The following is a 12781-nucleotide window of genomic DNA, read 5'->3' as shown; positions in this document are numbered from 1 at the left end:
CAAAAATGAATGATCAACAGAAAAGGAAAATGTTTAAGTTAATGCACAGGGCGATGAACATGAATATAGTTGAGATGAATTATAAATGTTTGTCTAGATGCTATTGTACACCGAGTGTGGCACATAAACAGCGAGAAGAGGTATCGCCTTTATGGTGGAGAGGATGTGAGGCAATAGGGACAATGGCTCACATATGGTGGGATTGGCCAAAAATTCAGGTATTTTGGCAAGAGATAATTCATCATATACAGGAGATTTGGGGGACATATATTCAGAAGGATCCGTGGGTGTGTCTTTTCTATAAAACAGAGATGTGAGTATTTCGGCTATAAAAAATATATAGTAAACTCAAAGTTAGTTATAAATTTAGGCCAAAATGTATTCTGCTACATGTTTTTGGTAAAAAAAAAATCCCAATAAGTGTATATTGATTGCTTTGTGTGAACGTTATAGCGTCTACAAACTGGTATAGATACTGCAATTTACGCCATTTTCTTGCTATACAGTGCTGCGCTAGTTTAACGGACAATTGCGCGGTCATGCCATACGGTACATAAATGAAATTTATGTCCTTTTTTTTCACACAAAAAGAGCTTTCTTTTGGTGGTATTTGAACACCTGTGCACTTTTTTTTTTTTTTTTTTGGCGCTATAACCAGAAAAATTTTGAAGAAAAAAATTTATTTTGAAAAAAACAATATTTTCTCATTTCGGTCATAAAAAATATCCAAAAAAACTAAAATTTCGGCATAAATTTAGGCCAAAATGTATTTTGCTACATGTTTTTGGTTAAAAAAATTCCCAATAAGTGTATATTGATTGCTTTGTGTAAAAGTTATAGCGTCTACAAAATATGGTATAGATAATGGAATTTACACAGCTTTTACTTTCTGGCTGCTTATCACATTTCTTGAGGTGCTTAAATACCAGGATAGTACAAACACCCTCAAATGACCCCTTTTTGGAAAGTAGACACCCTAAGCTATCTGCGGAGAGGCATATTGAGTCCATGGAAGATTTATTTTTTTCCACAAGTTTCTGGAAAATGACAAAACATTTTTTTTTTTTTTTACAAGTTGTCATTTAAATGATTTATTTCTCGCACAAGCCATGGGTATATGTGGAATTACACCCCAAAATAAATTTTGCTACTTCTACCGAGTATGGGGATACCATGTGTGTGGGACTTTTTGGGAGCCTAGCCACATACAGGAGCCTGAAATCCAATGACCACTTTGAAAGCCTGAAGTGCGTAACTTCCTCACTACCTATCACAGTTTCAAAGGCCCTGACATGCCAGGACAGCACCAAACCCCCCCAAATGACCCCTTTCTGGAAAGTAGACACCCCAAGGAATTTAAAAAGAGGCATGGTGAGTATTTTTCAGATCTCATTTTTTTCTTACAAGATTTTGAAACCTTGTGCGTAACTTCCTCATTACACTTCCTCACTACCTATCACAGTTGCGAAGGCCCTGACATGCCAGGATAGTACCAAACCCGCCCCAAATGACCCCTTTCTGGAAAGTAGACACCCCAAGGAATTTAAAAAGAGGCATGGTGAGTATTTTGCAGATCTTTTTTTTTTCTCACAAGGTTTTGAAATATAGAAAAAATATGTTTTTTTTTTTTGTTTTTTTTCTTCATTTTCCAAAAACTTGTGGCTACAAATGAGATCTGCAAAATACTTGCCGTGCTTTTTATCAAATTCCTTGGGGTGTCTACTTTCCAAAAAGGGGTCATTTGGGGGGGGGGGGGGGTTAGCTGCTATCCTGGCATTTCAGGGCCTCCGAAACTGTGATAGGTAGTCTGGAAGTGTAATGAGGAAATAAAGCCCTTTAAAAGCCTGAAGGTGCTTATTGGATTTTGGGGTCCTGTGCTTGGCTAGACTGCCAAAACGTCTCTCACATGTGGTACCCCCATACTCGGGAGAAGTAGCAGAATGTATTTTGGAGAGTAATTCCACATATACCCATGGCATGTATGAGCAGTAATTCATTTAAGTGACAATTTTTTTTTTGTCAATTTCCAAAAATTTGTGGTAAAAAAATAAATTCTTCTATTGATTCAACATGCCTCTCAGCAAATAGTTTGGGGTGTCTACTTTCCAAAAAGGGGTCGTTTTGGGGGGTGGGGGTGTTTATGCCCAGCATTAGACGTTTTTGCCACATATCACTTACTCTTCTAATCACCTGAAGACCAAGCCTTTTCTGACACTTTGTTCACATGAAAAAAAACTGTAGTTTTTGCTAGAAAATTAATTTAAACCCCCAAACATATATTTTTTAAAGCAGACACCCTAGTGAATAAAATGGTGGGTACTACAATTTTTTTTATGGCACATAGTACTCGTGCAGCAATTTTTCAAAAGCAAATTTAAAAAAAAAAAAAATACACTTTTTTTTACTTTTAATGCACAAAAACACAATATATTGGCCAATTATTTTGTAAAATATGAAAGATAATGGCATGCTGAGTAAATAGATACCCAACATGACAGGCTTTAAAACTGCGCATGCCCCGTGCAATGGCGACAAACTGCAAACGTTTTTAATATCCATAGGCAACCCTTTAAAAGCTACCATTTACAGAGGAGGTCTAGTGTTAGAATTACTGCCCTTGATTTGACGTTCACGGCAATACCTCACATGCATGGTGCAACCGCTGTTTACATACCGCCACAGGGTCAAGGCTTGTGCACACAGGTGTGCGTGCATGGGAGGGGCATTTTTTTTTTTTTTTAGTTATTTTGATTCTTTTTTATTATTTGTACCTTTTTTTTTTTTTTTGATCACTTTTAATGCTATAACAGGGAATGCAAATATCCACTATAACTTCAATGGGCATTGTCATATATTCTTTTTTGAGAAATCTGGGGTCTATCAGGCTCTAGATATCTCCTCTGCCCTTACATTATCTAATCAAACCAAAATTGGTGTGATCAGATGCTTTCCCAATTTTCAAATGTTGCTGTTTATATCCTGAAGCGATGAAATGCTTGTAGCTTCTGAATTCTTAGGCTATAGAGATGATTGGCACCACTCTGGTCTCCAATCAGCTCTATGGTCAGCTGGCAGAAACACCGGCTGCATTCTCAGGTTCCCCCGATAGCACGAGAGTGCCCGAGAAGGCCGTGGAAGGCAGCGGGGAAGGGGGGGCATGATCTCCCGCTGCTTGCAAAAGCAATCCTGCAGCTAATTAGCCACTAGGATTGCTTTTACATGAAAGCCGATTGCCGGCTGAAAAAAACAATACCAGGATGATGCCTGCAGCTGTAGGCATCATCCTGGTATAAGCATTCAAAGTCCAGTGATGTACCAGTACGTCGCTGGTCCTTGTTTGGTATATATAGTATGTTCTTTTTTTTTTTTTTTTTTTTTGTAGGCAGCCTGTGGACTGAATGACAAAAATGAGAAGAAATCTCTGCCAGAAAAACCATTAAAATATACCGCCCTGCATCCACGCACTTCTAATGGTGGGCACACATTAGGTCACACTTTGCCACAAGCGCCAGTTCCAAGATTGAACAAATGTCTAAATAGTGGCACGCTTGAATAGAAATTGTCCACGTATAGGTGGTACCCCATATGGAAAAAGGATGACACCAAGTCCCAAACTATCTTGCCACTGCTCCTCATGTAGTCTGGGCATCCAGGGGGCTCCACGTGACTATCTTTTCCCTCGTAAATCCAAAACTTATGAGTATAGCCTGTTGCCCTCTCACTGGTCTTCTACATCTTGACCCCATATCTGGCACGCTTGCAGGGGAGAAATTGTTTGAATGCAAGGTGACCAAAAAAAATTAATAAGGGACTCATCAATGCAGATGTTTTGCTGGGGAGTATAGACATCTGCAAATTTTTGGTTAAGGTGATTTGCTAGGGGCTGGATTTTGTGGAGCCTGTCAAATTCAGGGTCACCTCGAGGATGGCAGAGTGTATTGTCGTTGAAATGCATAAAACACATTATACTCTCATATCTATGCCTGGTCATGGCAGCAGAGAACACGGGCATATGATGAATCGGGTCTGCGGACCAATACAACCACAATTCATTTTAATGCCCATGTTGAGGGTTAGGGACAAAAAAAATGTAAATTCGAAAACCGTAATGAGTTTCCATGCGACTGGTCTGGCAAGGTTTGATTTGGGTTGGCGGCGATAAATTGTTGTGCATATAAATTGCTTTGATCCACAATCAACGCATACAGATATTCCGTGAAAAAACGCTCCAAAAATCAAGGAGGTATGTGAAAGACCAAGATGTACTAGACCGCTGGTACTCGCTAGTTCACCAAAAGGTAGAGCGGCACTAGTACTGGCACTCTGCTGCATATGAGAGTCATCAAAATTTATCGGCAAGTGCTAACAGAGATCAGGCCTGATTCTGTGAACACTGCGGTTTTGTGTGCAATGTATCAAGTGACAGTGACCTACTGACACTGCACTTGCTGGGGGAGAAGGGGGGGGTAAGTGTAGGGGCTAAACGCAGGTGCCAGGGCTGATCCCGCTAACGCTGCGTTCTTGGGGACGCTATACTAATGTGAACGCTGGTATAGTGCTGATCTGATCAAAGATATTGACCCGTTCAGATACTATACTAGCAATGGAGGTTTATTGTACATGAGCGTGCTCCTGGCAATCAAGGGGTTAAATGTGATGAATGGTGTAATGACGGGCAATCTGGCGCTATCTGGGAGGGGCGTGAAAACCATGGGAGCGCAAATCGTGTGTGTGTGTATGTATGTGTGTGTGTATATATATATATATATATATATATATATATATATATATATATAATATGTATATGTATGTATGTATATATATATATATATATATATATATATATAAAATGTGATTTTGCGCACCCATGCCACCCTGTAGCAGTACTTCTGCTATAGGGTGGTCAGGAAGCGGTTACTGAAGAGGTTTGTGTTACGGCACTGCGTTACTTTAACTGACAATTGCGCGGTCATGCAACACTGCACCCAAATTAAATTTACGTCCTTTTTTTCCCCTTTCTTTTGGTGGTATTTGATCGCCTGTGCGGTTTTTATTTTTTGCGCTATAAAAAAAAAAAAGGCTGACAATTTTGAGAAAAAAAAACAATATTTTGGACTTTTTGCTATAAACCATGTCCAGTAGAAAAATGTAAAAATCAAATTTCGACATAAATTTCGCCCAAAATGCATTCTGCGACATGTCTTTGCTAAAGAAAAACCCCAATACGTGTAAATCAATTGGTTTACGTGAAAGTGTTTACAAATGGCGGGAAAAATACTGGGATTTTTATTTATTTTTTTTTATACTAATAATGGCGGCGATCAGCGACTTATGGCAGGACTGCGGCGGACATTCTGACACTGGGGGGAAAACTGACTTGGGGTCACTGACATCCCCATTGACACCAATACAGTGATCAGTACAAAAAAACACTGACACTACTAATGGCACTGGGGAGGAAGGGGTTAACTTTTTTATTCACTGAAAGTGTTAACTGTGTGAGGGGAGTGTTTTTATAGGGGGCGGGGGTGTGTACTGCACGGGAACACGCTGATCTGGAGAGAGAAACTCTTCTCTCTGGATCAGCATGTCAGGAGCTGACAGGGAACTGACAGAAAGCAGAGGTGCAGTGTAAACACTGCAGCCGTGCTCTCTGTCAGTGATTGCCGCTAATCTCCGGGACACGGCGACTGACACCCGCAGCTGCGATCAGCGGTGCAGGGAGGGCGGAGGCGCGCCTCGCGCGCGCCCCCTACCTGTTTTGCAAAAGCACGTTTTAAAACTTGGTTTTGCGCAGCTGTGCCGCCCTGCCACCGTATTTCTGCAGTGGCTGGTCGGCAAGAAGTTAAGAAAAACACTTTAAAAATACACTTACAAACATAACATCTTTTCCAGCAAATACAAATGTACATAAAAACCTATGGAACGCCGGTTTGTGTTCCACTGCCCAGAAATGATGTATCAAGGTAGTTCCACCCAACGCATTTCGTCAGCAACGTCTAACATCATCATGGATTTTGCAAAAGCACCCCTGAAGAAACTTTGAGGCACCCCAGTTGAAAAAGACTGGTCTATGTTACATTGCATACAGCTGAGTAAAGATCAGTAATACAGCGTTCTGTACACAGTAAAATAAAAGCAGAAAAATTTTCATTTGAGTGCAGTAATTTACTTGCATGTTTACTTGTTTAGGGCGTCATAATTTACTGTTTACTCGTGTACAGGGGGCCACAGTACTGGCAATGAAGAAGATTGTTACTGGTCTATACTCAAATATACTCATACACACTATATTCTATAGTCAACATTACTCAGGTCTTTACACACAGTTTTTGGCCATTTGCACTTGAGCGTTACAAGATCCTGAGTAAACATCAGTAAATTATGATTGCCTTGTGCAAGGAGATTTATAGTGTTTATTATTTTTGAAGATGTCCGGGTGTGTGTTAAATAAGGTACAAAAACTGCTGTTTCTCCTAGACAAAAATGAGCAATCAGTCCTTGCAATGCAAGGGAAGCCAAACTTTTTACATTGAGTCTTGCTTCAAAGTATATTACATGGCAAGTGCACCAAAAAACTGGTTAACGTATTGAGAAGTGAGTGCACAATGAATTCATTTTTCACTGGTAAGGTTGGATAGGAGTGAGGACCTGCTCAAGATGACGCTCTGAGAGATTGTCTGCCGGAGCTCTGTGGGCAGTGGAATTCTTTTCTCCGGTTCTAGAGTGCTGTGTGAACCGAGCGGTATCTCCCTGCTTCTTAGATGGCGGGCAGAACTCCAGGAAAACCTTATAAAGGGAAGAAGCTCCAATTTCTGTCACTGACTGAGACATCTTCCCCAGTGCCGGCTGGCAACGTGGAGGATCCCGGCAAGGCCTTCTCCAGTATGGCGTCGCAGACTAACCCAGCTGAACCTGCTGACCCTCCACCTCCCGGTCTCCAGGATGTTATGGCGGCTATTGCTGCTTGCCAGGTTGCCCTTACCATCAAAATAGAAGCGGTACGGTCGGGATGTGGGCCTTCTCGCCACAACATCGACAAAATCCGCTCCCGTGTGGCAACCACTGAGCAGCGTTTAGGCCAAGCCGAGGACTCTGTTGTGGAGCATTCTACTGTCATCTGCTCCCTACAAACGAAGACGTGGTCCCTGGAGTATAGAGCGGAGGATGCCAAGTACCGCTGTTGGCAAAACTGCATTGTGGACCTGGCCGAGGGTGCAGATGGTCAGAATCTGACAGGTTTTATGGAGGAACTCCTACACTCCCTATTGCCAGAGGCCCACTTCTCTCCCTTCTTCAGTGTAGAGCATGCCCATCGCATACCACCGTGCCCAGATCCTCCTGGATCTCCTCCCCTCACTTTCATCCTGAAGCTGCTTAACTTTCGGCACCGGGATGAGGTTCTTAGGGCTTTGCACCTCAAGGGAGATCTCTCCTACCAAAATGGACGGCTTCTCATTTTTCCGGATTATACGGTGCAGATACAGAAGTCTTTTGATCAGGTGAAGGCAACTCTTTGGGCTCGGAGTATCCGGTTCTCTTCCTGGCTCGTCTAAGGGTCCAAGATGGTGAAACGGTCATCGCTGAACATGTACCTGTGAGTTTCTTCGTTCTGGGCTTCTTGCCTGATGTTTTCTCAGATGGAGAATACCCCTGCCTAACTTTACCAGTTGGGGCCTTGATTTTGCACTAGTTTTCATTATTTACTCAAGGTTGTGCCCTGGATTATCCAAGTGAATTCTACATTCCTGTTTTTTTCCTGTATTACAGCATCATGAGGTTGACCATCTCCCAATCTACTTACCTTTCCTGTGGAATACTATTGTATCTATCTTGCTGGACCCTAGGACTGTTTTCAGCTGAACACTTTCCTAGTGCCCAACTTCTGCATACCAACTCTCTGCTACTAGTCACATCTGTGCCTCAGCAGGAACTGAGATTTCTCCAGCTATTTACTTCATTGCCCTTGTATTGCTACACCGCAGCTACTCTTTTGCTTGTGAGCCAGCGCTTGTGCTCACGCCCTGTCTGACTGAACTTTCTTTTGGGTTATGTTTGGGGATCCTAGGCAGACCATGTTTGGGATAGTTTTGCGGGGAGGGGGGAAGGATTCCTTGCTGCTGTCTTTGGGCTGGGGGGATGGGATATTTTGGTGTTTTTGTATTTTTTTGTGGGGGGGGGGGGGCTTGGTTAACTACAGTACTGGTTTTATGGTTTTTCTACTTGACATGGTGTGTTTACTGTATACATGTATGATATCTAATTGTATTCAGGATGGGAAGTTGAGGGCCTACCTGCTCTCTGGGTCTCCTCCTTTCCGTGAGATGAATCCCTTTTTTACTTATAATCTTTGTCAGGCGATGTCTAAGATAACCGTTGTTTCTTGGAATGTTTGTGGTTTAAATTCGACCATCAGTCGCTCATTGGTTTTCAGCTTTTTGCAGCTTCATGTCCGTATCTATGATCATACAGTGGTGCTGGTGGGCCTTTACCTACCACCCCCGGCTAATATTCTGGTTCTTCATGATATCATGTAGTTGCTTGTACATTATGATTCTGATGCCATTTACTTCTCTGTGATTTCAATCTATCTCCTTGCCCGGACCTAGATAGACGCCACAATACCATACAGTCATCCCCTGATCTTTCCCACTGGGTGTCCACTTTTACCCTTACGGATGTCTGACGCCATTTCCACCCCACCATTAGAGAATATATGTGCTATTCGGCCTCACATTGGACCTTGTCCTGTATTTATTTAGCGTATGCCAGCTCTGCCTTTCTCCCTTTACGTACATGAGACCAGTATTCTCTCTAGGGGCATCTCTGATCATGCCTCCCTGTGTTTGACCTTGTCATTATCACCTCCCCCAGGGGCTCGGTTGTGGTGTATGTCTCTGTTCTGGGCAACTGACACGAGATTTATTGAGTCTCTTTCTGAATCCCTCTATAACTACTGGGTGCTTAATGAGGACTCTTCCTCTCCATTGGTAAGATGAGACACCTTTTAAGGCCTGGGTTAGGGGAAAATATATTTCTCTAGTCTAGAAGGATGCGGCTAACTTGTTGATCTCCCTGGAGGATGTCTCCAAAACTTTGGAGTCTGTTTATAAGAGTGACCCCTCTCGAGACCACTACCTGGCATGGCATCGCTCGCTGCGGGAATTGTCTCTGGCCCGAGTAGAGCAGACCAAGAAGGCTCTTTTGGTTTCGGCCCAGAGGGTCTTTTGAATTCGGGGATAAAAACGGCAAGTTGTTGGCGTGGTTAACGAAGGGTCAATTCCCCACTACTCGCATTGTTAGTATCCAAGATGCGGAGGGACATGGCTCTCCTCCCCGGCTCTTATCAATGCCTTTTTCCTTGAATTCTGTCAGGCCCTTTGCTCTTCTGGAGCTTGCTTCTCTGTTGGGGACCTGACTGCTTTTCTTGACACTGTCCCCTTTCCTATGCTTGACCTTGCAGCCTATGCTCAAATGCTCCTCTCCTGAAAGCACAAGTAAAGGCTTCTGACCTTTCTGATCTGTATATTTCTACTCAGTCAATGACTTTTGACAGTTTTTGAATTTTTTTTTATTAAATTCAAGCAAAGTTCCAGTCAAAATGTAAAAAATGAAGCCAGCAGCTATAAAAACTGTAGCTGTTGACTTTTAAAAAAACAGACACTCACCTTTGCCTTGATCCATCGCTGTACTCGCCGCAGCCAGTTTCACTGGCTATCCTCTTTCTGTGGTGTCAGCATCTTAAGTGTGGGTACCCAGGTGTAACAGCTTGTGGCTTTACAGCTGGTTGCCTACTGTGCATGCGCTAGCAGCGCTGCACCTTGTGGATTGTCCCGCATTCTTCTGGGACCTGTCACATGTCCCAGAAGACTATGGGGAGGAGAAACTTCTGCTTCTGATCGCAGTGGAAGTTGGAGTGGGTACCTGCTCCCCAAAGCTGCTAATCATTAATGGGGATCGGGGGATGAGGCCTTAAAGCGAAACTTACCCTTTTGGGTGGAGCTCCACTTTTTGTAGTCAATGGGATGCAATTTAGTATTGAAGTCACTAGGGGGGCGTTTTTGTGTGAAAGCCTATGAATACAACTTTTCATGCATAACTTTTCATGTGAGCTGCCTTGACTAATTTCTTTTATATTAAACACTGAGAAGCCATTATCGGCACGTTTTTTTCGGCCGATATGCCGTTACATCAGGACATCCCTAATATGAAAGTCGTAATGGTAAACACCATCTTCTGTTTTACTCTATACGAAGATCTGTATGACGATGTCTACAGTTTGAATAGTGATCATCACAAGAATTACCTCTGGTCATACCTACTAGCTAAAAATGTACCTTTCATTGTTTTGCAGATGGGGAAGGATATGTAGAAGATGGACGAGAAATTTTTGATGATGACCTTGAAGATGATGTGCTTGCTAATAAAGGTGAACCTTAACTTATGATTAATGTCTAATCACTCATTAATGAATTAATTTTTCACTTTATGTTTAGGTATGTAGCTGTTTGTCATATGTTTGGTTTACATTCTTACCATATTACTTGTTTGCTCAGCATACATTTGGCTCTGTTTGATGGTCTAACATAACTTTTCAGGCTTGACGCAGAAATAAGATACAGGTAATTTTGTGGTCCGTTGTATTGAACAGTTTATCTTTGCAGGAAAAGGAACCAAAGGATCTGCTAAAGAGAAAAAAAATGTGAAGAAGTCTTCTGTATCCAAGCCAAATAATATCAAGTCCATGTTTATGGCCAGCGCTGGGAAAAAAGCTGCAGATGTGAGTCTCTTGCAACAGTTTAAAAACTATTCTGCTTTTAATGTTTGTTGTTTTGTATGTGTGATGGTGGTTTTGCATGAAATGGATTGATTTTGAAAATTGGCAGGGATATCCAGTAGGGCAAAGAGTGTTTAAATGTAAAGTACAGTACCATTTCCTACCAACAATCCTCATTTAGTACTTTGTTATATCAGCAAGGTGAATCCTGATTGGTTACCATCAGCACTTTGCTTCATGCCCATTCATAATGTAAGGCCTTTTTTTTTTTCCTTTGTCATTTATCGGAGTATAAGTGTTTCAGTGTATAAAGCCATTTGTGTTCATGTCTTTCTTGACAATAAAGTATCTTTAAATGTATAGCTTTGATGCAAGCATTAATATCTGTTTTTGCAGAAGTCTGTGGACCTTTCAAAGGATGATTTATTGGGGGATTTATTGCAAGATTTAAAATCCCAGGTAGGTTTGTAGGTATTCATTGCTCAGTGTGTTGCTCTCTTCTTTCTGCCAGGTACAATAAATGTTTGGCAATTTCTAGAATGTCATTTTGCATATGTGTTGGGTGTGTCTGTTATGGCTTGGGAGTTCTTCGTACCATGTGGACTTGCCATTTTGGATTTAGCTTCTGATGTGCTGGGATTCTGAGACCCTGAACATAGAAGTGTTCAGTGTTGAAAGCTCCAGTGTTCATTCAGCATAGAGAAGATATGTGAACATCACCAATCTCCTTTTACTCTCCATCATGAATTCCTGCTGGAGTAGTCCTGGGCTCACAGAGGAGGAAGATGAACCTTGGAAGTAGCCTTTGTAGAGCTTTTTAACATACTGCCACCTTAAGAACAGCAAAGGAAGTGCATGGTGTTTAAGAAAAAAAGGCCTAGGTAGAGCACATTGTTGGGCATATAGAGAAAAAGCAGTTCCATCTATGTATGGAATAACAGTTTAAATCAGTTGTTCTGCATAGGTAGAATATACATGGTCTGCTTTAAAGAGTCTTTTTGTTCTACTAATTTTTTGTGGAAATTGCATAAAACCTTTTTGGATGCCAAGACTTAAAGTGAACTAAAGTCCTGCTTTTGAAAACTGCGACCAAACAGACTTTATATTGCAGACAAGACATGCAATGTCTCTTCTGCATTAAAAGAAACATGCCTGCCTGTGCACAGTCTTTGGAATGTACACAGTTTATATTCTGACACAGAGCCAGTGTCCAGGGATAACTGCAGTCCTTGCATGCAGAGTGACACCATCCTGTGCCAGCCAATGAGACTGGCCGCAGCTTGGCACCAGAAGAAGCCTTGTAGAAAATGCTGGCGCTGGCAATGGACATTAGAGCACTGAAGGGATGTAAGTATCAGAGTTTTACATCTGCTCTAAAAGTAGCATATTTTTTTCAATTGCAGACTAACATGCACTACTCTAAGGCTGAAGAGGGATTAACCACACCTGACTGCACTATAGCCTAATGAAGGCTAGCCAGTTGTCCAGTTCTGGGAGGGTGTCATGACGCCCTCCCAGAACGTTTCCCTCCCGCGCGCACCCAGCAATCTCTGTGATCGTTGTGTTCTGCAGACACAGTTGATCACATGATGAGGTAAAATGCCAGTCACAGTGGCCTTTTTACCACTTGATCAGCTGTGTCCAATGACACAGCAGATCACAAAGTAAATACTGTACAGTTGCCGGTTATTGGTTATTGGAAAGTACTGCCGATAACCGGCCACTGTCACAGAGCAGATTGTGCAGAGCAGTGCCCATCAGCACTGACCATCATTGCCTCCTATCATTGCCCAACATTGCTGCATACCAGTGCAGCATCATTAGTGCCTCCTCATCAATGCCCACCAGTGCCAGTTCATCAGTGCAGCCTATCAGTTCTGCCTATCTGTGCTGCCTATCTGTGCAGCCTCATTAACACACATCATTGAAGGAGAAAAATTACCTGTTTCCAAGATTTTATTATAGAAACAAAGAAAAACTTTTTTTTTTTTTTGTTACTTTTTG

At 42.1% G+C, this 12781-nt stretch overlaps 1 protein-coding gene across 2 annotated transcripts in view; it reads left to right on the top strand.

Annotated features, from left to right (window-relative positions):
• POLA1 (DNA polymerase alpha 1, catalytic subunit) overlaps window positions 1-12781 on the top strand; it is a 472294-nt gene that overhangs the window by 17757 nt on the left and 441756 nt on the right. For both annotated transcript variants that reach the window (XM_089673893.1, XM_089673892.1), the window contains exons 4-6: window positions 10355-10429; window positions 10665-10780; window positions 11174-11236. In XM_089673893.1, coding sequence (XP_089530019.1) covers window positions 10355-10429; window positions 10665-10780; window positions 11174-11236 — 254 coding nt within the window. The remainder of the gene's footprint in view (window positions 1-10354; window positions 10430-10664; window positions 10781-11173; window positions 11237-12781) is intronic.

The sequence above is a fragment of the Staurois parvus genome, unplaced genomic scaffold, assembly GCF_062004578.1.
Source record: "Staurois parvus isolate SC_StPar_1 unplaced genomic scaffold, SC_StPar_1.0 ptg000145l, whole genome shotgun sequence".
Classification (NCBI taxonomy): domain Eukaryota; kingdom Metazoa; phylum Chordata; class Amphibia; order Anura; family Ranidae; genus Staurois; species Staurois parvus.
Note: the sequence above shows the minus strand (reverse complement) of the source record. Positions and strands in the feature narration are given on the sequence as shown.